Source organism: Macaca nemestrina, chromosome 17 (genome assembly GCF_043159975.1).
Source record: "Macaca nemestrina isolate mMacNem1 chromosome 17, mMacNem.hap1, whole genome shotgun sequence".
Taxonomy (NCBI): domain Eukaryota; kingdom Metazoa; phylum Chordata; class Mammalia; order Primates; family Cercopithecidae; genus Macaca; species Macaca nemestrina.
In genome coordinates, this window is record NC_092141.1 from 89,272,489 (window position 1) to 89,292,484 (window position 19,996).

General features: G+C 54.4%; 1 protein-coding gene across 4 annotated transcripts in view; it reads left to right on the top strand.

Moving 5' to 3' along the window:
- LOC105469385 (ring finger protein 213) overlaps positions 1 to 19,996 on the top strand; it is a 134,065-nt gene that overhangs the window by 16,808 nt on the left and 97,261 nt on the right. For 3 of the 4 annotated variants that reach the window (XM_071081789.1, XM_071081790.1, XM_071081788.1), the window contains 8 exons: positions 1,856 to 2,002; positions 10,802 to 11,350; positions 11,611 to 11,733; positions 12,664 to 12,842; positions 13,510 to 13,668; positions 14,605 to 14,807; positions 17,696 to 17,979; positions 18,530 to 18,780. In XM_071081789.1, coding sequence (XP_070937890.1) covers positions 1,856 to 2,002; positions 10,802 to 11,350; positions 11,611 to 11,733; positions 12,664 to 12,842; positions 13,510 to 13,668; positions 14,605 to 14,807; positions 17,696 to 17,979; positions 18,530 to 18,780 — 1,895 coding nt within the window. The remainder of the gene's footprint in view (positions 1 to 1,855; positions 2,003 to 10,801; positions 11,351 to 11,610; positions 11,734 to 12,663; positions 12,843 to 13,509; positions 13,669 to 14,604; positions 14,808 to 17,695; positions 17,980 to 18,529; positions 18,781 to 19,996) is intronic. The other variant, XM_071081791.1, reaches the window with a different exon arrangement.

The window sequence follows — 19,996 nt, forward strand, 5'->3', positions numbered from 1 at the left end:
AAAATACAAAAAAAATTTAGGTGGGCATGGGGACACATGCCTGTAGTCCCAGCTACTCAGGAGGCTGAGGCAGGAGAATCACTTGAACCTGGGAGGTGGAGGTTGCAGTGAGCTGAGATCGCACCACTGCACTCTAGTCTGTCAACAGAGCGAGACTCAGTCTCCAAAAAAAAAAAAAAAAAAAGAATATTATATGGATCCGTGCTGCAGTGTGGATGGACCTCAAAAACATGCTAAATGAAAGAAGCCAGATACAAGAGGCCATGTATGATCCCATTGATGCGAAATATCCACGATAGACTCACCCATGGAGACAGAACACAGATTAGTGGTTGGCTGGGAGGAGTGGGGAGTAGGGAGTCATTGCTGTGGGGTTTCCTTCTGGGGTGAAGAAAATGGGAACTAGGGCCAGGGGTGGTGGCTTCTCACCTGTAATCCCAGCACTTTGGGAGGCTGAGGCGCGTGGATCACTTGAGGTCAGGAGTTTGAGACCAGCCTGACCAACATGGGGAAACCCCCTCTCTACTAAAAATACAAAAATTAGCTGAGTGTGCTGGTGCTTGCCTGTAAGCCCAGCTACTTGGGAGGTTGAGGCAGGGGAATCACTTGAACCCAGGACGCAGAGGTTGCAGTGAGCCGAGATTGAGCCACTGCACTCCAGCCTGGGTGACAGTGAGACTCTGTCTCAAAAAAAAAAACAAAAAAACAAAAAAAAAAACGGCTAAATATACACATATCCACACATGAGAGAAGTTCAGAGTGAATGCACAGGTGAACTCCGCTGGGGTGTCTCTGGTGACGAGCTTACAGGGGCTTTTGTGTGTTTTCCCAATCCCACGGGGAACCTGTTGAATTCTGAAGCTGAGAGCGGTGTACGCGTTCTAGAGAACGGTTCTCTAAGCACAGACGCTGCATTCTAACCATGGTGAGGAGGGTGCCCGGAGCCAAGGGAGGTGGCCCCAGCGAGCTTCGTGGCCAGCCTCACCCCGCAGCAGAGTCAGGTGGTCAGTCTTTACCCGCAGTCATGGGGTGGGTGGAGAGGGAGAGGGTGCAGAGAGGGGCCCGCTCCTGTCCCTTGGCACAGCCGTTCTCCACTTGGTCTCTCCCTTGGTGGCCGCTGGTTGCCGACTAACCGGGTGCCCTTTGTGGATTCTTCCTCTGGAGAGGCTGCTGGGCTTGGCTGCTGGGTTGTACTTCCTGCGGTGAGGGAGGAGGAGACTCTGCTGCAGCCGGGGCCATTTGGGTTCGAAGCTCCTGCTGGAGCTTCCCTTCCTCAGCTTCCTGCTGGGCGTCTTGCTGTGAGGTCTCCTGGTGATGCCCGGTGTGGGAGGGAGGTGCCGGATGAGCATGCCCGCTGCGGGGCCAGACTGCCCGCCTCTGGCTCTAGGGGTTCAGGAGGCCTGGCCTGGCTGGACCTGGGGTGCCCGGGCCTGCCTGTAGCTTCTGAGTTGGTCTCTGCAGTGCATCTGTGCTCTGAGCACAAGCCAAGGCATTCGTGTGGAGGCCCAGGGGCGCCAGGAACCTGGTAGGGTGCTGGGAGCTTGGCAGGGTGCTGTGAGCCTGGCAGGGTCCCTGGAGCCTGGCAGGGTGCCACCTCTGGTGTGGGCAGTTCTTCTCTTACGTGGATTTGCCCTGCACGTCTGCAGGAGCTGCTTCTTGGTGTCCCCACACCCTCCTGCCCGTGGGCCCTGGATGCAGAGGGTGCTGGGGAGCTGGTCAGTGCCCACACGTGGATGTCCCTGCCTGGGCCTTTCTGAGAGGAGGTGACCCCTGAGGTGGGGTCTTTGGGAGTCTGCTAGAGCTGTGCGTGGGGTGCACAGCCCTGCCCTGTCTGAAGGGGGTCGTGTTTCAACAGGGAGCTGCGTCAGAGTTTTTGGTAGATGCTACTGTAGACCTCATATCCGATGAGTGGGAAGCTGCTCATGCCATACCCCGCAAGAGAAGGAAGCAGGACGCAGCCCCGCTTGAGGCCGCCGGCGTGCCTTCTGCAGACTGTGAGCAGGTAGTCTGAGTCAACAGTTGGGCAGTACGCTCCCCGCCCCGCCCCGTGCATGCCGGCACAGCCACCTCGCGCTTCCGGCCCTGGAGTCCCCGCCAGCCAAGGAAGGCTGCCCAGGACTGGCGTTCTCAGGTCACCCTTGGGCTGTGACAGAGCAACGCTGATTCAGGCTTGGCTCTTGTGACTCTGAGGACATTTTGCTAGCGGTGAATTTCCGCTTTGTTGTGCTTGCCCTTCTGGCCCCCATCCTTCCACTCGCCTTTTTACTCCATGCAGCTGTCCCCTTGGACACCTGGAGAAACTTAACCTGGTTGCACTCACTTGGCTAAAGGTCCACTGGCAACACAGGCTTCATCATAGACAGCAGGAGGGGAGCCTGAGGGGCTGAGAGGGCCGGGCCCAGGCAGGCGGGGGCCGGACCAGGCCTCTGCCTGAACACAAGGTCTTGGATGGCGCTCGCCGCATGGGGGTGTAGTGGAAACCCTGATCAGTTTAGTCTCTGGTTTCTGGAAGTTGAAATCCTGACTTTTTCTTTCTTTCTTTCCTTTTTATGAGACGGAGTCTCGCTCTGTTGCCCAGGCTGGAGTGCAGTGGCACGATCTCAGCTCACTGCAACCTCCGCCTCCCGGGTTCAAGCGATTCTCCTGCCTCTCCCTCCTGAGTAACTGGGACTACAGGCGCCCGCCACCACGTCCGGCTACTTTTTTGTGTGTATTTTTAGTAGAGACGGGGTTTCACCATGTTGGCCAGGCTAGTCTTGAACTCCTGGCCTCAAATTATCCACCCACCTCGGCCTTCCAAAGTGCTGGGATTACAGACGTGAGCCACCGTGCCTGTCCAAAATCCTGACTTTTTCTATAGCATTTAGAAGTATTACAGGACTCGCTAATAATATCGAGAATGAAATTAGCTAACACATGTAATGAAACTTTGGCTTTTGGGGAAAAGCAAGGGAGCTTCGTACCTTGAAGAGTGATATTTGTGAAGTTTATTACTGTTTTACAGAGGGCGACACTCCCCGCCTTCCCTGCGCCGCTCCCCCCGGCCCATCCACATGGTCACGTGTTCATTGAACAGCGATTTACTGAGCATCCACCACCTGCGGTGGGTCCTAGGTCTCAGGTGTACGCAGAAACGTTCGAGGCAGGCGTGCTCTTCCCTCTGTGGCCTGGGGCTTGGCCGTGAGCCCGCTCCTGCAGCTCTTGGGAAATGCAGGCAGCGTCCACATGGGGCTGGACTTACTCAGACCTAAGGCACGGTGTGGGTGGAGAGCTCATTCTCAATAGCAACAAAAATATGAGAAGCAGCTTGTAAAATAAAGGACGGATTCATAGGCCTGGCGAGGAGAAGGCTCTGGGGCTCAGCAGACAGTGAAGCCCCTGGAGAGGTGGACCCTTCCCCAGAGAGAACATGGAAGGTTTAGCACTGCAGAGATGTCTGCTGTCACCCAGAGTGACACAGGAACTTAACCAACTAATTAATGTGTAACAGTAGTACAGCTCTGAATGGGTTTGGTGGTTTTTGTTTTTGTTTTGAGACAGGGTCTCGCCCTGTGTCCCAGGCTGGAGTGCTGTGGCAAAATCATAGCTCATTGCAGCCTTGACTTCCTGGGCTCAAGCAATCCTCGTGCCTCAGCCTCCCGAGTAGCTGGGACTACAGGCGTGCACCACCACGCCCAGTTAATTTTTTAAATTTTTGGTAGAGATGGGGTCTTGCTGTGTTACCCAGGCTGGTCTGAAACCCCTGGGCTCAAGCGATTCTCCCACCTCAGCCTCCCAAAGTGCAGGGGATTACAGGCATAAACCACCACCCCAGCCTGGTTTTGTAGTTTTGGAAGCTGACAGAAAGATTTTAAACTATCAATTGGAGAAGATACTTAACGGATGTGAGAAGGAGGAGAAATGGATGGGAAATTTATAGTAAAACTGTCAACGTACACGGGTGGAAACATTCCCGTGGAGTAACAGGCACAACCTGGGGATGCGCACGGAGCATGAGTTGTGAGCTGGAGTGATGCACGGCATGTGCGGACCGGAGCGTGTTGGTCACGGTGTACACACGGGTGTGGAAAGTGGGGTGTCTGAACCATGGGCTCAGCATTTGGGTACAATACACACACCCCACTCACCCCACTCACAAACCCCCACAAACCCCCCCAACACACACACCCCACTCACACCACACACACACCCCACTCATATCACACACACACCCCACTCACACCACTCACACACCCCCAACACACACATCCCACTCACACCACTCACAACACACATACACCCCACTCACACCACTCATACCCCCAACACATACACCCCACTCACACCACTCACACACCCCCAACACACACACCCAACACACACACCCCACTCACACCACTCACATACCCACCACACACATATCCCACTCACACCACTCACCCCCAATACACACACATCCCATTCACACCACTCACACCCCCAACACACACCCCACTCACACCACTCATACACCTCCAACACACACACCCCACTGACATCACTCACATACCCACCACACACATATCCCACTCACATCACTTACCCCCAACACACACACACACCACTCACACCACTCACACCCCCCCAAATACACACACATCCCACTCACACCACTCACACACCCAACACACACACACAACCCACTCACCCCGAACACACACACCCCAACACAGATACATACCCCACTCACACCACTCACACACACCCAACACACACACACCCCACTCACCTCCAACACACACACCCCACTCACACACACCCCCCCACACACCCCAACACACACATACCCCACTCACACCACTCACACACACCCAGCACACACACACACCCCACTCCAACACACACACCCCACTCACACACACACCCCCACACACCCCAACACACATATACCCCACTCACACACACACCCCAACACATACATACCCCACTCACACCACTCACACACACCCCAAGACACACATACCCCACTCACACCACACACACACCCCCAACACACACATCCCATTCACACCACTCACACCCCCAACACACACCCCACTCACACCACTCATACACCTCCAACACACACACCCCACTGACATCACTCACATACCCACCACACACATATCTCACACAACTTACCCCCAACACACACATACCCCACTCACGCCACTCACACCCCCCCAAATACACACACATCCCACTCACACCACTCACACACCCAACACACACACACACAACCCACTCACCCTGAACACACACACCCCAACACAGATACATACCCCACTCACACCACTCACACACACCCAGCACACACACACACCCCACTCACCTCCAACACACACACCCCACTCACACACACCCCCACACACCCCAACACACACATACCCCACTCACACACACACCCCAACACATACATACCCCACTCACACCACTCACACACACCCCAAGACACACCCCACTCACACCACACACACCCAACACACAAACCACTCATACACACGCCCCAACACACACACACACACACCCCACTCACACACCCCCCAACACACACATGTCCCGCTCATACTCATCTTGTAGTCACACTGAAATACACAGTGGTCTCTCGTTACCCACAGGGGATCGGTTCCAGGACCCTGGAGGACACCAAAATCTGAGGATGCCCAGTCCTAGATATGAAACGGCGTGCCATCGGCACATAACCCACAGCGTCCCCTGTGCACTTTATTTTTTATTTATTTATTTTTGAGACAGATTCTCCCTCTGTCCCCCAGGCTGGAGTGCAGTGGCATGATCTCGGCTCCCTGCAACCTCCGCCTCCTGGGTTCAAGCGATTCTCCTGCCTCAGCCTCTAGAGTAGCTGGGGTTACAGGCATGCGCCACCATGCCCGGCTCATTTTTGTATTTTTAGTAGAGATGGAGTTTCGCCATGTTGGCCAGGCTGGTCTCAAACTCCTGACCTCAGGTGATCCGCCTGCCTTGTCCTCTTAAAGTGCTGGGATTACAGGTGTGAGCCACCGTGCCTGGCCTGATTCAATATTTTAATGTAAAACAGCATCTTAAAAGGTCTAGAAAATATAGGGGGATATTTATAAAATTCTGTAAATACTTCTAAGCCTCACCCCCCGCTAAAATTATAAATACCACTATGATTTATATAGTTGGAGATTCTGGGTCAAAGAAGACCATGAAACTGTTCAGTGGAAAAGCAGACAGCAGGAGGCACCAGCAGCGCAGGGCCCCTACCGGGGCACTTGGCCAGTCCTCACCGAGAAGTAAGCGGTCCCCAATTCAGGGCCAGGCGGCAGTTCACAGGGGAACAGCTGAGAGGGGTGAGCCTGGGGCTGCTCCTCCGAGACCTCAGCCCCGCCTGCAGGTGCGATTATGTCAGATGGTCGGTTTTGTTTCTACAGAAAAGAGGGTCTGGGCTGGCGGCTTGAGGGCAGTGGTCTTCCAGGAACTGGATCATGGTCCCTCCAAGGATCTCTCCTGCAGTTGCCTCTGTGTTTACTGCAGTTTTTCCGCAGCCCCATGTTGTGAGCAGAGGGAGTAAGGCCTGGCCCCTGCCTCCAGCCTCCCTGGGCTCTGCCCAACCTCCGCATGCTGCTGCTGCTGCTCTTTATTCCTGGCTGGCCACTCCTCCTGCAAGGCAGGCCCTGGGGAAGGCTGCTGGCAGTTGTTCCTAAGGTCTGAGCCCTTTGCTACATCAAGGAAAGAAGCAGTAGGGGGCCTGCGTCTTCCATGCTGGTTGGGAGGTGGGGGGTGGTCAGGGGCCTGCCTCAGTGGGCTCCTCCTGTTCCCAGCTGTGACTCAGCAGTCCAGAGCCTGAGGATTCTTAGTTTTTGCCAGAGCCTGATTATGTCGTTGAAGCTGCTAGAGCATCCATGACCTTGGCTTATTTTCAACTTTCATAGTTAGGGAATAACTTAATTTGAGGTTTGATTATTTTAACCATTAGAAATCTTTGGGTTATGGCCAGGCACAGTGGCTTACACATGTACTTGCAGCACTTTGGGAGGCCGAGGTGGGTGGATCACCTGAGGTCAGAGTTCAAGACCAGCTGGCCAACATGGTGAAACCCCATCTGTACTAAAAATACGAAAATTATGGCCAGGCACGGTAGCTCACGCCTGTAATCCCAGCACTTTGGGAGGCCGAAGAGGGTGGATCACCTGAGGTCAGTTCAAGACCAGCCTGGCCAACATGGTGAAACCCCGTCTGTACAAAAATACAAAAAAAAAAAAAAAAAAGCTAGGCATGATGGCAGGTGCCTGTAATCCCAGCTACTCGGGAGGCTGAGGCAGGATAATCCCTTGAACCTGGGAGGTAGAGGTTGCAATGGGCTCAGATCATGCCATTGCACTCCAGCCTGGGCAACAAGAGCGAAACTTCATCTCAAAAAAACAAAACAAAACAGAAACCAAAAACAGAACAAAAATTAGCTGGGCGTGGTGGCCTGAGCCTGTAATCCCAGCTACGCAGGAGGCTGAGGCAGGAGAATTGCATGAACCCAGGAAACAGGTTGCAGTGAGCTGAGATTATGCCACTACGCTCCAGCCTGGATGACAGAGTGAGACTCCATTTCAAATAATGGAAAGCCCAGCTCCACCTGGCTAATCCCATTGAGGGAGTTTATTATGGACACACCTGATGAGCCCCGAGGCTGCAGGCGAGGCTTGGTGCAGGCATCTCTGGCCCTGTCTGCTCTGCCTTCCGGACATGGCTCCCCCACCGAGCCTCTCACCAGCTGTTTCCCGTCACTCCCTCGTGCCACACAGTGGCTTCCCCGTGATCCACCTGCTACTCTGTCATTCAGGGGACAAGAGAGCGCCTCCTCTGGTGAGTGATTCCTCTGGAGAGAGGAAGCGCTTCCTCAAATCTCATTGGCTCTGATTGGCTCACGGGCCAATCCCCCAGTGGGTCCCTGTGGCCAGGATGATAGACCGCAGTGGTTGACATCAGCCCACGCACAAGAGCTGCCCCTGGGGCTGGAGTAAAGCTGATGGTACTGAAACCATGCGGCCGAGAACAGGGAGAGCCAAGGGACCATCCCCCAGGATAGGCCATCCTGTGCTGTCACCAGGTGGCCACAAACACCTGCTGTGTGTGGACAGTGACCGTGACCACAGCATCACCGATGGGGGCCTTGCGTGTGCCAGGCAGTGTCCTACAACTCTCTGTGTGCTTCGTCCCATTTGGTCACCCTCAGTGATGCTGTGATGTGGAGACATCTGCTGTCTCCACTTTAAAGATGGGGAAACTGAGACCCACGGTGGCTCAGTGACCCACCTGGGGTTGCCCAGCCAGTGTGGCATGGGGTGAGCTGGATGGGAACTCAGGCAGGCCCTCTAAACCCAGCCCAGACATCACTGCGTGGCAGCCCCAGAGGCACCAGGCAGCTGGCCGGGCAGGGACGGTGTCATCGCCTCTCCGAGGCTAGGCTGTCTTCAGGGCTCGGACCCCACCTGCCAGGTCTCCTCAGCATACTGAGGCCGATGGGTGCCTGCAGTGAGGGGTTGTGCAGCACCTGCCTGTTTCTTGACGGCCTCTTGCTTCCCCCTTTCAGCAGGTCCCCGGCAGCTGACCAGCCTGTCATTCAGAGGCTGACACCTGCCCTGATGACGCCACTCTCCAGTGCTGGGCCCCAGCCCCGGACTCTTCTGCTGCGGTTGCTTCTGCAGGTGCTTTTTTTTTTTTTTTTTTGAGATGGAGTCTTGCTCTATTGCTCGGGATGGAGTGCAGTGGCTTAATCTCGGCTCACTGCAAACTCTGCCTCCCAGGTTCAAGCAATTCTCCTGCCTCAGCCTCCCAAGTAGCTGGGATTACAGGCGCCTGCCACCACGTCCAGCTAATTTTTTGTATTTTTAGTAAAGACGGGGGATTTCACCATGTTGGCCAGGCTGGTTGCAATCTCTTGACCTCCAGTGATCTGCCTGCCTCGGCCTCCCCAAAGTGCTGGGATTACAGGCCTGAGCCAACACGCCCGACCTATTTTTTTTTCAATATTTGAGATGGAGTCTCACTCTGTCGCCCAGCTTGGAGTGCAGTGGCCAGATCTCAATGAAGCGCCATTTTAGAGTCACGCTGCGCTGGGAGTGAGTCTTCCCTGTCTGCACCCAAACGCTCCAAGTGTGTCATTTTAGGGGTGGTGCTTGCTCCCAGGAACGGGACCAGGTGCTCTCAGCGGTGTGGTGGGTTGGTGGTCTGGGGTCGGCATCAGGGATGCAGGCCGAGCAGGAGGCTAGAGCCGAACTGTGGCCTGGGGAGATGTTACGGGTCGGGGGGCAGGTGGCGGGGGGCGGGGGGGGCCTCCTGTGCTTTGTGTACACTGAGCGTGGGTTTCCTCTGAATTTAAAAAGGAGGAGAAAATCAGAATTTCTGGCCCTGGTTCTGGCAGGAAGTGCGGTCGTGTGTGAGAGAGAAGGCCTTGCAGTGTCAGCCTGGCCTCCTGGAAGCCCTGGGGCACAGCCCTGTCCAGCTGCTGCTTCGCCATGCCCTGGGCGGGTGGGAACGCAGCCTCCTCCTGGGGCCACACAGGGGCCAGCCATCAGCCGAGGGGCTCCTGAAGTGGCAGTGACGGGACCCTGTGGCCCTTCCTAGTCCCCTCACTACCAGTTGCTGAGGAGAGGGTAGATTAGCCCCTGGGCTGCACCTCAGTGTGTGCGGGTCTTCCCGGGCGTGTGGGTGCAGGAGGTGGGGGGTGTGGAGTGGGCACAGGTTCACACCTGCTGCCTGGCAGTTCGGGGCCCTCATCACACACCACCAGGTTTCAGGGGATCTGCAAGTCACTTTCCTTTAGTGACCCGATCAGCACGCACCCCTGAGCACCATCCCCTGGGAGATGCCTGCGGGGTCCCAGGGTCCTGGCAGCCTCCTCCCACCAGCTGCAGTCCTGGTTCCAAGGTGGGGACGGTACCCCTGAACCTGGATGTGCCTTCGAGCCTGGCTGTGCCTGCTGAGGGTGCGGAGGCAGCTGCTACTCATTTTTCAGTCTCCTCCTTCTCATTTCAAATTTTGTGTACGAAATATTTTTATAGAGGTGCATAAAATGTGGAAAGCCTGTGTGTGCTTCCTAATGTTCAAAACCAGGCCAGGCACGGTGGCTCACGTGTGTACTCCCACACTTTGGGAGGCCTGAGCCTAGGTGTTGGAGACCAGCCTGGGCAACATAGTGAGACTCTGTCTCTACAAAGCATTTTTTAAAACCAGCTGGGAATGGTGGTTCACGCCTGTAACTCCAGGATTTCGGGAGGCCGAGGTGGGCAGATCGCCTGAGTCCCAGAGTTCAAAACCAGCTTGGGCAACATGACGAAACCCCGTTTCTACACAAAACAAACAAAAAATTAGCTGGGTGCAGTGATGCTCACCTGTAGTCCCAGCTACTCAGGAGGCTGAGGTGGGAGGATCACTTGAGCCCAGGAGGTTGAGGCTACAGTGAGCCGGGGTTGCACCACTGCACTCCAGCCTGGGTGACAGAGGGAGACCTTGTCTCAAATAAATAAATAAATATCCATGTCCGTGGATGCCCAATAAACAGTGAGCCCGTGTGAGGGTCTCCGCCTGGCCGTGACCGTGCTGAGTGTGGTAAAAGCACTTCAAGGCCACTTGCTCCTGACCCTGCCCATCCCCAACTTTTGTTTCTTAATTTCATTCTTTCCAGGTAATTGCAGATCTAACAGGTGTTAGGCACTTTGGTTGAGCGAAGCTTGATGTAGCTGAGAAATGGGAGAGAAAGTTGGAGGGAAACGTGGGCTAGAGTACACTAAATCTAAGAAGTAAAGTGAGTGTCTGTCTTTCTGTTTAGAGCAAAAAGAAGAAAAGGAAGAAGAAAAAGAATCTGAACAACTCCGCTTCCTCAGAGCTGGATTCCTTGCCCTTGTCTCCTGCCAGCCCCTGTCATCTGACTTTGCTTTCAAACCCGGAGCCTCAGGACGCAGCCCGGCCCCACAGCCAAGCCCAGCAGAGTGGCCCGACTGGCCAGCCGAGCCAGCCCCCGGGCACAGCCACCATACCACTGGAGGGTGACGGTCCCTTCGTGCCCACCAAGGTTGGTGACAGCCCCCTGCAGGCTCAGGCTTTGGGAGAAGCAGGAGTGGCCACAGGAGGTGAGGCTCAGAGCAGCCGCCAACCCCAGGACCACACAGAAGGGGAGGACAAGGACGCTTCCATCCCCTCTGGGGGCAGAGGCCTGTCCCAGGAGGGGGCCGGTCCCCCCACCTCTGCTGGTGAAGGCCGTTCTGGGAATGAAGATGCTGCCCAGGAGCTCCTGTTGCCTGAGTTGAAAGGGGGCAGCTCTGAGCCCGGGACAGAACCGCAGACCACCAGGCAGCAGGCGGGGACCCCAGCCTCTACGGTGAGTCATCCGAGAGAGATGGCCGGGAGTGGCACTGAGCCCTCGGCACCTGGGCTCTGCTGCAAGGTGCTGGCGTTGCTTCCCTGCCAGGGAGGGTGTCCTCTGGGCCCTTCTCCCTGGGTGGAGTGGGAGGGCTGCCCTCCACCCGGGACGCCGGCCCCTCCTGTCCCTAGGCTTGTGGCAGCTACTGACCCTTAAACCATGTCCGAGTCACCCTGGTCCATTTGGTCACCTTGGCTCTGGTGTTTGGGGTCTTGCAGGCAGTTGATGCTGCAGCTGAGCCAGCCAATGCAGTTAAAGGGGCTGGGAAGGAAATGAAAGAGAAGATCCAGGGAATGAAACAGCCGCCAACAACCACTGCTGCTTCCAAAACACACTGCCAGGTGCGTCTCCTTCCTGCCTGCCGGCTCCAGGAGGCCCTTGTCCTGCCCACGGCTGCCCCTCTTTCATTTAATTATTCAGTGAATATTTAAGTGCTGGGGATATAGCCGTGATTCAGACAAAGCCCTGGCCTTCGGAGTGCTCACCTTCTGGAGGAGAGAGAGTCAGGAAACCGACCTCAGCAGTGAGAAGAGCGTGGAGGGAGGGAGGGGAGAGGGCACTGGGGTGGGCCCCGAGGTACCGTGGCCCCCCACAGCCCGAGTGGCCGGGCAAGGCCTCTCTGAGGAGGTGGTGAGGGATGGTCCCGGAGGTGTCTGGGATGTGTCCCAGACAATGGGAAGGTCATGTGAGAGGCCCTGGGGTAGTGTGGGGTGGGCCTGTTCCCAGAGCAGCAGGGACACCAGTGCTCCCAGGAGGAGTTGGGGGAGGAGAGGCCACCAATGAGGATGGAGAGTGGCGCCTCTGGAGGCTGTGATTAGTGACCCCAACGGCACTGGAAGGTCCCAAGCAGGGAAGGGTTGTGGTCACTCAGTCCGCTGTGAGAAGCATCCCCTGTAGGGGTCGATGTGGAGGCTGGGCCGGGCGCGGTGGCTCACACCTGTAATCCCAGCACTTGGGAGGCCCAGGCGGGTGCATCACCTGAGGTCAGGAGTTTAAGACCAGTCTGGCCAACATGGTAAAACCCCGTCTCTACTAAAAATACAAAAATTAGCCAGCCATGGTGTTGTGTGCCTGTAGTCCCAGCTACTCGGGAGGCTGTGGCAGGAGAATTGCTTGAGCCTGGGAGGTGGAGGTTGCAGTGAGCTGCTGAGACTGCAGTACTGCACTCCAGCCTGGGGAATAAGAGCGAGACTCTGTCTCAAAAAAAAAAAAAAAGAAAAAGAAAATGTGGAGGCCAGCCTTGAAGGTCGGGGTTTGGTTCCTTGTTCCAGGAAGCTGAGACCAAGACCAAGGACGAGACGGCTACTGCTGGAGAAAAAGTCGGTAAAAATGAGCAAGGGGAGCCTGAAGACCCCAAGAAGCCAGAGGGGAAGAACAAAAGTGCAGCTGCTGCGAAAAAGGAGAAGGAACAAAAAAACCAGAAAGCGGGTGTCCAGGAAGTGAAGGCAAGGTAGGGATGACCCCGCAGGGGAGCAAAGGAGACCCTGCCTGAGAGCCCGGCACACCCTCTCCCTGCACAGCTCCCAGGGGATATCCAGGCTGCCCTCTAGTCAACTGTTTTGGCAAGTTTAACTTTGGGGGAAAAGGGAACCACTTAGGAGGTGGACAGGGGCGGGCACCTGTGCCAGTTTCTTGTTTCCTAATAGCCCCTGGGGTCCTGGAGCCCGCGTGGGCCTTTTGGAACTCAGGAGAGGGGCTGTTCTGGCTCGGACACCTGCTGGTGCCTCTTGCCACTGCCCGCAACACTTCAGAGATGGGCAGGGATTGGCCACCTCTTCTTCCTCCATTTTGGAGACAGGGAAGAGACAACCCCACAGGGGGTCGTGTGTCAGACATGGATGTGCTTGCATTTTTGCTAGGGTGTGATAGTGTGCATTAGGAACACAAGGACCATGTGCGTGTGTGTGTGTGTGTGCACATGTGTGCATGTGCATGTGTGTGCATGTGCGTGTGTTCGTGCTTGTGCACGTGCACGGATGTGTGTGCGCACGTGTGCATGTGCTTGTGTGTACATGTGCGTGTACCCGTGTGCACATGTGTGTGTGCATGTGCGTGCATGTACATGACGGGTGGACAGATCTCGCAGGAATCAGATTTCTGTTTTGGTTTTCCACCAGGACGCTGAGCCCGGGCAGAGGAGTCACCGTGTACTTCCACGCCATCATCTCTAATCATTTCTCATTCAATCCCGACCACCATAAAGTCTTCATCAGAGGCGGAGAAGAACTCGGCGAGCCGAAATGGAGCAGGAATGTCTGTGAGCTGCACTGCACCAGGTGCGCGTGTCTGTAGGCTTGGGAGGAATCCCTCAGGCAAGGCATAGGATGCCTAATCTGTGACATGTATTTAAAAAAAAATTTTTTTTTTTTTTTTGAGACAGAGTCTTGCTGTGTCACCCAGGCTGGAGTGCAGTGGCGCGATCTCGGCTCACTGCAGCCTCTGCCTCCTGGGTTCAAACGATTCTCATGCCTCAGCCTCCCAAGTAGTTGGGATTACAGGCGCCCGCCACCATGCCCGGCTAATTTTTGTATTTTTAGTAGAGATGGAGTTTCTACTAAATGCTGGCCAGGCTAGTCTCAAACTCCTGACCTCAGGTGATCCGCCTGCCTAGGCCTCCCAAAGTGCTGGGATTACAGGCATGAGCCACTGCGTCCAGCCTTTAAATAATTTTTATCAAGTGAGTTGACGACATCCTTTGGCTTTTGGAAGATGACTATTTCAGACAGCTCTTCCTGGCCATGCATTTCTGTGTCACATTCCATCATGGACCTTTTTTTTTTTTTTTTTTTTTTTAAAAGTAATCTTTCTTTATTACACTGTTTTTTTAGAGAGGGGATCTTGCTCTGTTGCCTAGGCGGGAGTACAATCATGACTCACTGCAGCCTCAATCTCCTGGGCCACCGTGCCCAGCTTTGTTTATCCAAGACAGAATCTTGCTCTGTCACCCAGGCTGGACTGCAGTGGTGGGATCACAGGTCAATGCAGCCTTGACCTCTGAACTCGAGAAGTCCTCCCACCTCAGCCTCCCATGGTGTTGGGATTTCAGGCATGGGCCGCGGAACCCAGCTTTGCCAGGGTTTATTTTCTTGTTCTAGAAGCCTCCTCTTAGTCCACATCAATTTGTAGCTTTGCACTCCATGCTGTGTTTGAGAAGAACTAAAATTTCCGGGATGGGAATTTTGGATAACCAACTGTATCCTGTTCATTCCCAGAGACTTACATCGTGATGGCATTCTTGTTGAAGGCAGCGCCGTCATTTCCAAGAAATACCTAGATAAATACATTCCTTACAAGTACGTCATTTGTAATAACAAGGGCTCTGCTGAGTTTGAGTTCATCTACAAGCGCCAGCAGAAGGAGGGCGAGCACGTCAACCGCTGTCTGTTCATAAAATCTTCACTTTTGGGCTCAGGAGGTAAGTCGTGGCAGGAGGCTGTCTGCTCACCCTTCCAGAGTGCAGGTGCCAGCCCTGCAGTACTGGGCGTGTCTCTCTGGAGACCACAGACTTTGCCTGGGCAGTGAGGGCCTCTGCTCCGCAATGGCCCCTCCCCAGCCTCGAGGTTCAGTGACACTGACTTTGGGTTGTGTCCCTGGTTGGTTAAAGATATGTTGGCTTCTCCTTTGAGCTCAGTGTGACTTACCCACTCACTTGCAGATTTTTTTGTTTGTTTGTATTTTGAGATGGAGTCTATCGCTCAGGCTGGAGTGCAGTGGTGCAATCTCGGCTCACTGCAACCTCCACTTCCCGGGGTGAAGCAGTTCTCCTGCGTCAGTCTCCCGAGTAGCTGGGATTACAGGAGCCTGCCACCACCCTCGGCTAACTTTTGCATTTTTAGTAGAGACGGGGGTTCACCATGTTGGCCAGCTGGTCTTGAGCTCAGGTGATCTGCCGGTCTTGGCCTCCCAAAGTGTTGGGATTACAGGTGTGAGCCCCTGCGCCCGGCCGGAAAGCATTTTTAATTAAGGGAAAGGAGAGAACACGAAGCCAGAAGAAGGGCTGCGACTGGGAACAGAGGGGCAGCAAAGGCCTGGAAGCTGGGTCAGGGACAAGTGCAGTGACCAGGAGGCCACTGGGACTTGTCACTTCTCTCGAGATTTTCAGATGGTTGACTGGAGATGACGCCCAGAGCCCCGTCTGCAGGCTCCTGCCGGCTGCCATCCCCAGCCTGTCAGCCGCTCCGCCCACCTGTCCATAGACGCGGGCGCTCCCCTTCTCGCAGAGCCCTCTGTGCCCCTCCATGCCTCTCTCAGGGGTCCCCCGCCTGAGTTCTCTGTCTATAAACTTGGGCTCTCTTGGTCACCTGGACTCCCAGCACTGCCTCCTCAGCTGGGGGGTCCTGGGCTTCCCCTGGCTCCCCCCTCCCTGCACAGTGACACTGAAACTCAAGGAAGTGAGCTGGGGTCAACTGGTTGTTGCTTTCTGCTCCCTGCCCCCCGCTGTCCGGTGTCTTGAAAATGGTTGTTTTACTGTTTATGTTGTTCATATGTTGCTTTAGGCAGATACGGGAGAATGTAAATTTAGTCCCTGTCATTCCACCTTGGACAAAGACAGAAGTCCTAAGAACTTTATAAAGTATTTATTTTTTTGTTTTTGTAAACATATTTTTTTTTTTTTGAGACAGGATCTCGCTCTGTCACCCAGGCTGGAGTGCAATGGCACGATCTCAGCTCACTACAGCCTCAACCCCCAGAGCTCAACTGATCCTCCCCCTCAGTCCCCCAAGTAGCTGGGCCTACAGGCGTGTGCCACCATGCCTGGCTAATTTTTCGTATTTTTTTTTGGAGAGACTGGTCTTGCTATGTTGCCCAGTCTGGTCTCAAACTCGTGGGCTCAAGCAATCCGCCCATCTTAGCCTCCCAAATTGCTGGGATTAAGACGTGAGCCACCGTGCCCAGCCAAACGTGATTTTTACTAGCTAGAGAGTGTACTCTGAGAACTTAAGCTTTGAGAGAATAGGCCTTAGTCCAGTAATTCCATATATAAATATATTTAAATATGGAATTCTATAGATATAAATATGGAATTCCTTCTCTGATAAATGCCATGGCATTGATGGCTCAGTTAAAAGGGCGCATGGTGGCTGGGTGCGGTGGCTCACGCCTGTAATCCCAGCACTTTGGGAGGCCGAGGCAGGCAGATCACAAGGTCAGGAGATCGAGATCATCCTGGCTAACATGGTGAAACTCCATCTCTACTACAAATACAAAACATGGTGGTGGGCCCCTGTAGTCCCAGCTCCTCAGGAGACTGAGGCAGGAGAATGGCATGAACCTGGGAGGCGGAGCTTGCAGTGAGCCAAGATCGGCAACTGCACTCCAGCCTGGGCAACAGAGCAAGACTCCGTCTCAAAACAAAAAAAACAAAAAAAACAAAAAAAAAGGCACGTAGTAGGGGATTTGAGCTGGAGGTCGGCAGAAGCTTCCACAAGGAGGTGATGACCGAGGTGAACTAAACAGTTGCAAGCCCTGCTGGGCCCGGGGTGCAGAGCTGGGGTGGGTGGGCCTGACAGTCTACACAACTGTGCGGCGGGTGGGGCCCCCGCCCCCCGCCCCCCGCCCCCCGCCCCCCGCAAAGCACAGCAGAGGGCTCAGGAGGCCTGTGAGGGTGCTTCCCGTTTCTGCCTGATTTTTACTTCTGTTTGTATGTCTTCACGGGGCCTCTGACTCTCTCATTGACCTCCTGTGTTTTCTAATTATTTTACAGTCGACCTCACTGGGTTCTCTGTAATGAGGTCTGCACTCACATCGTTTGCAATGGAGCTTAAGAACAGTCATGAATTCAGCCCTTGCCCTGTACCAGCCACCATGCCAAAGGCCATCTGTGCCTGCTGGGCAGCCTGCACCTTCCTCCAGGGGCTGTGTCCCATTCCTAGTACAGAGGAAACCAGCTCAGTGATGGACCGGGACAGTGCTCAGTTGCTAGTGAGGGATGTGGTTTCTGTATGACACGTTCCACCTCCTTGTGATGATGTTTAAGGAAGTTGTTTATCAAGTTTGCTGAGCTACACAGTTAGACATCCGTTGCAAGTCTCAGGCCCGCTGCATTTTGCGACCCGGGGCTTTCCACTCATCACTGTGGGACGTCTAGGATGTCCGTTTGCTCGGGGCCGGCCTCAGATAAGAAGCCAGATGGAGTGAGTCTGGCTGTCGTCAGTGTGCAGGTTTTTGCTTTTCCCTTCCTCCCTTCCTCTGGCCCGTTTACTCCATCTCTGTGCCAGTCGTGATCAGCCTTCTAGGCCAGCGTCTGGGTCTCCAGGGTTTTGATGGTCTTAGGTAGACTCTCCTTCTTTCTGTCTCTCTCAGACTGGCATCAGTACGATGACATAGTTTGTATGAGGCCTCCCGGGAAATTTCAGAAAGTCATGAACCACATCGCAGACTTCACGAGGAAGGACCTGGTGAAGGGGAAGCAGATTGCCGCCACGGTCATGCTGGATGGCATCTTCAGCATCCTGCAGACCTGGGACACCATCAACCTCAACAACTTCTTCACCCAGTTCCAGCAGTTTTATTTTGTCGTGCGGCAGCCTATGATTTATGAAGGACACGCACAGCCGTGGACCGCTTTGCAGTACGGGGAGAAAGAGGTATTAGGCTGGCCACCAGCTGCTCTACCTTCTGGGCAGGAGCCTCACCTGACCTGCTAGTGGCCGGATGACCCCTTGACTCTGTGGGCCGGGTTGCAGATGGGAATGTGTGGAAGTTTCCGACCTTTTCTCCTACCACCGTGTCTTGGAATTTCCCCGCCCTCCCCATTTTCCTCCTTTTCCTGGTTGTAATCTGAACCCCACCCCAGCACCAGTCCTGAGTCCTCCCCTGGCCTTGGAGGGAGAGTGGAAGGAACGGGGAGCCCTCCCGCACTGCACCTTTTCCCTCACTGCGGTGCAGCCTGGGCGGGTTTCAGGCCAGCCTGGAGCTGTTTCTGAGGGAAGCTGAGCGCTGGTGAGCCTCGGGGGCCCTGCCTGAGCCCTCATGCCAGGGTCTTGGCTGCACCGCGGCTGCTCCTGTAGCTCCCGCAGGTGTGGTGGGGGGCACGGATGGGGTCTGCTGCCCTAGCTGTGGTGCTGGGGCGGTTCTGGACACCTCTGATGAATTCAGGTTCACGGTTCATGCATCTTCCTCTTCTCCCACCATCAGGTGAAGAAAGACCTGTGGGAATATCTGCAGAAGCACATGGCACCATTTCTGGAGAGAAAAAGCGCAGACCTTTTCCCTAAAGACTGCCCAGTGAGGAGTAAACTGAAAATGGGCCTCATTGTCCTTTTTGTAGTGGAAAAATTTCAGTTAGAAGACAACCTGACCTCAGTGTGTCACCTCCTGTCCTCGGATGCCAGCTCACCAGATGAGCTTCACAGTGACCTAAGCCACATCCTTGGGACATCTCAGAGGTATTATTATTTTTTGTTAAAATGTTTTTATAGCTATTATAATGATTTTCTCTGATTGCAAAAATAAGGGGTTGACTAGAGTGACTGAAAGCACACAGGGAAGAAATAAAACCACCCGTGATTTTACCACTCACTGTGGTCGTGGCAGTAGTTTTTCCTAGCATCTATCTTATTTTTATTATATTCTGTCTTTGGTTGAATACCCTGCTTTTTTGTTTGTTTGTTTTCCCTAGACAGCGTCTCACTTTGTGACCCAGGCTAGAGTAAGTGGCGCAATCTTGGCTCACTGCAGCCTCCGCCTCCTAGGTTCAGGCAATTCTGCTGCTTCAGCCTCCTTAGTAGCAGGTACGACAGGTGCACACGACCGCACACGGCTAATTTTTGTATTTTTAGTAGAGAAGGGTTTTCGCCATTTTGGCCAGGCTGGTCTCGAACTCCTGACCTCAAGTGGTCCACCCACCTCGGCCTCCCAAAGTGCTAGGATTGTAGGCATGAGCCACCGCGCCTGGACTGAATGCCCTGGTTTTTGAAGCTTTGTGTCATACCATGAGCAGCGTCTGTGTGCACGCATTTAGGAGGTTGTGGCACGATGCCGGCCTGAACATATCCCCTCAAGGATATCTGCAGAAGCAGTGTGAATGTTCTCCCGATGCCCCTGCCTGTGCCGTGTCTAGTTTAGGAAACAGCGTGACTGTCCCGGGCCTGAAATGTTTGGTGGTGAGAAGGTGATGGCCTTTGACTTGGTGGGAAGACCTGCTCAGACCCCACTGAGCTCTGATGGTCACAGTCTCCCAGCATTCTGTGTGTGTTGATTTGAACTGGGAATGACATGAGGTAGCCTTTCCTGACCAGCATGTCTTATCACGACATCTGCCTCTTGGTTTTACACATTTATTTATTTGTTGTTTTGAGACAGTGTCTTACTCTGTCCCCCCAGGCTGGAGTGCAGTGGAGCAGTCACGGCTCACTGCAGCGTCAACCTCACAGACTCAGGTGGTCCTCCCGCCTCAGCCTCCTGAACAGCTGGGACTACAGATGCACACCACCACTTGCAGCTAATTTTTGTATTTATTGTAGAGACAGGGTTTCGCCATGTTGCCCCGGTGGTCTTGAACTCCTGAGTTGAAGTGATCCACCTGCCTCGGCCTCCCAAAGCGTTGGGATTATAGGCATGAGCCACTGTGCCTGGCCTGGTTTTACAAATATAAAACACCCA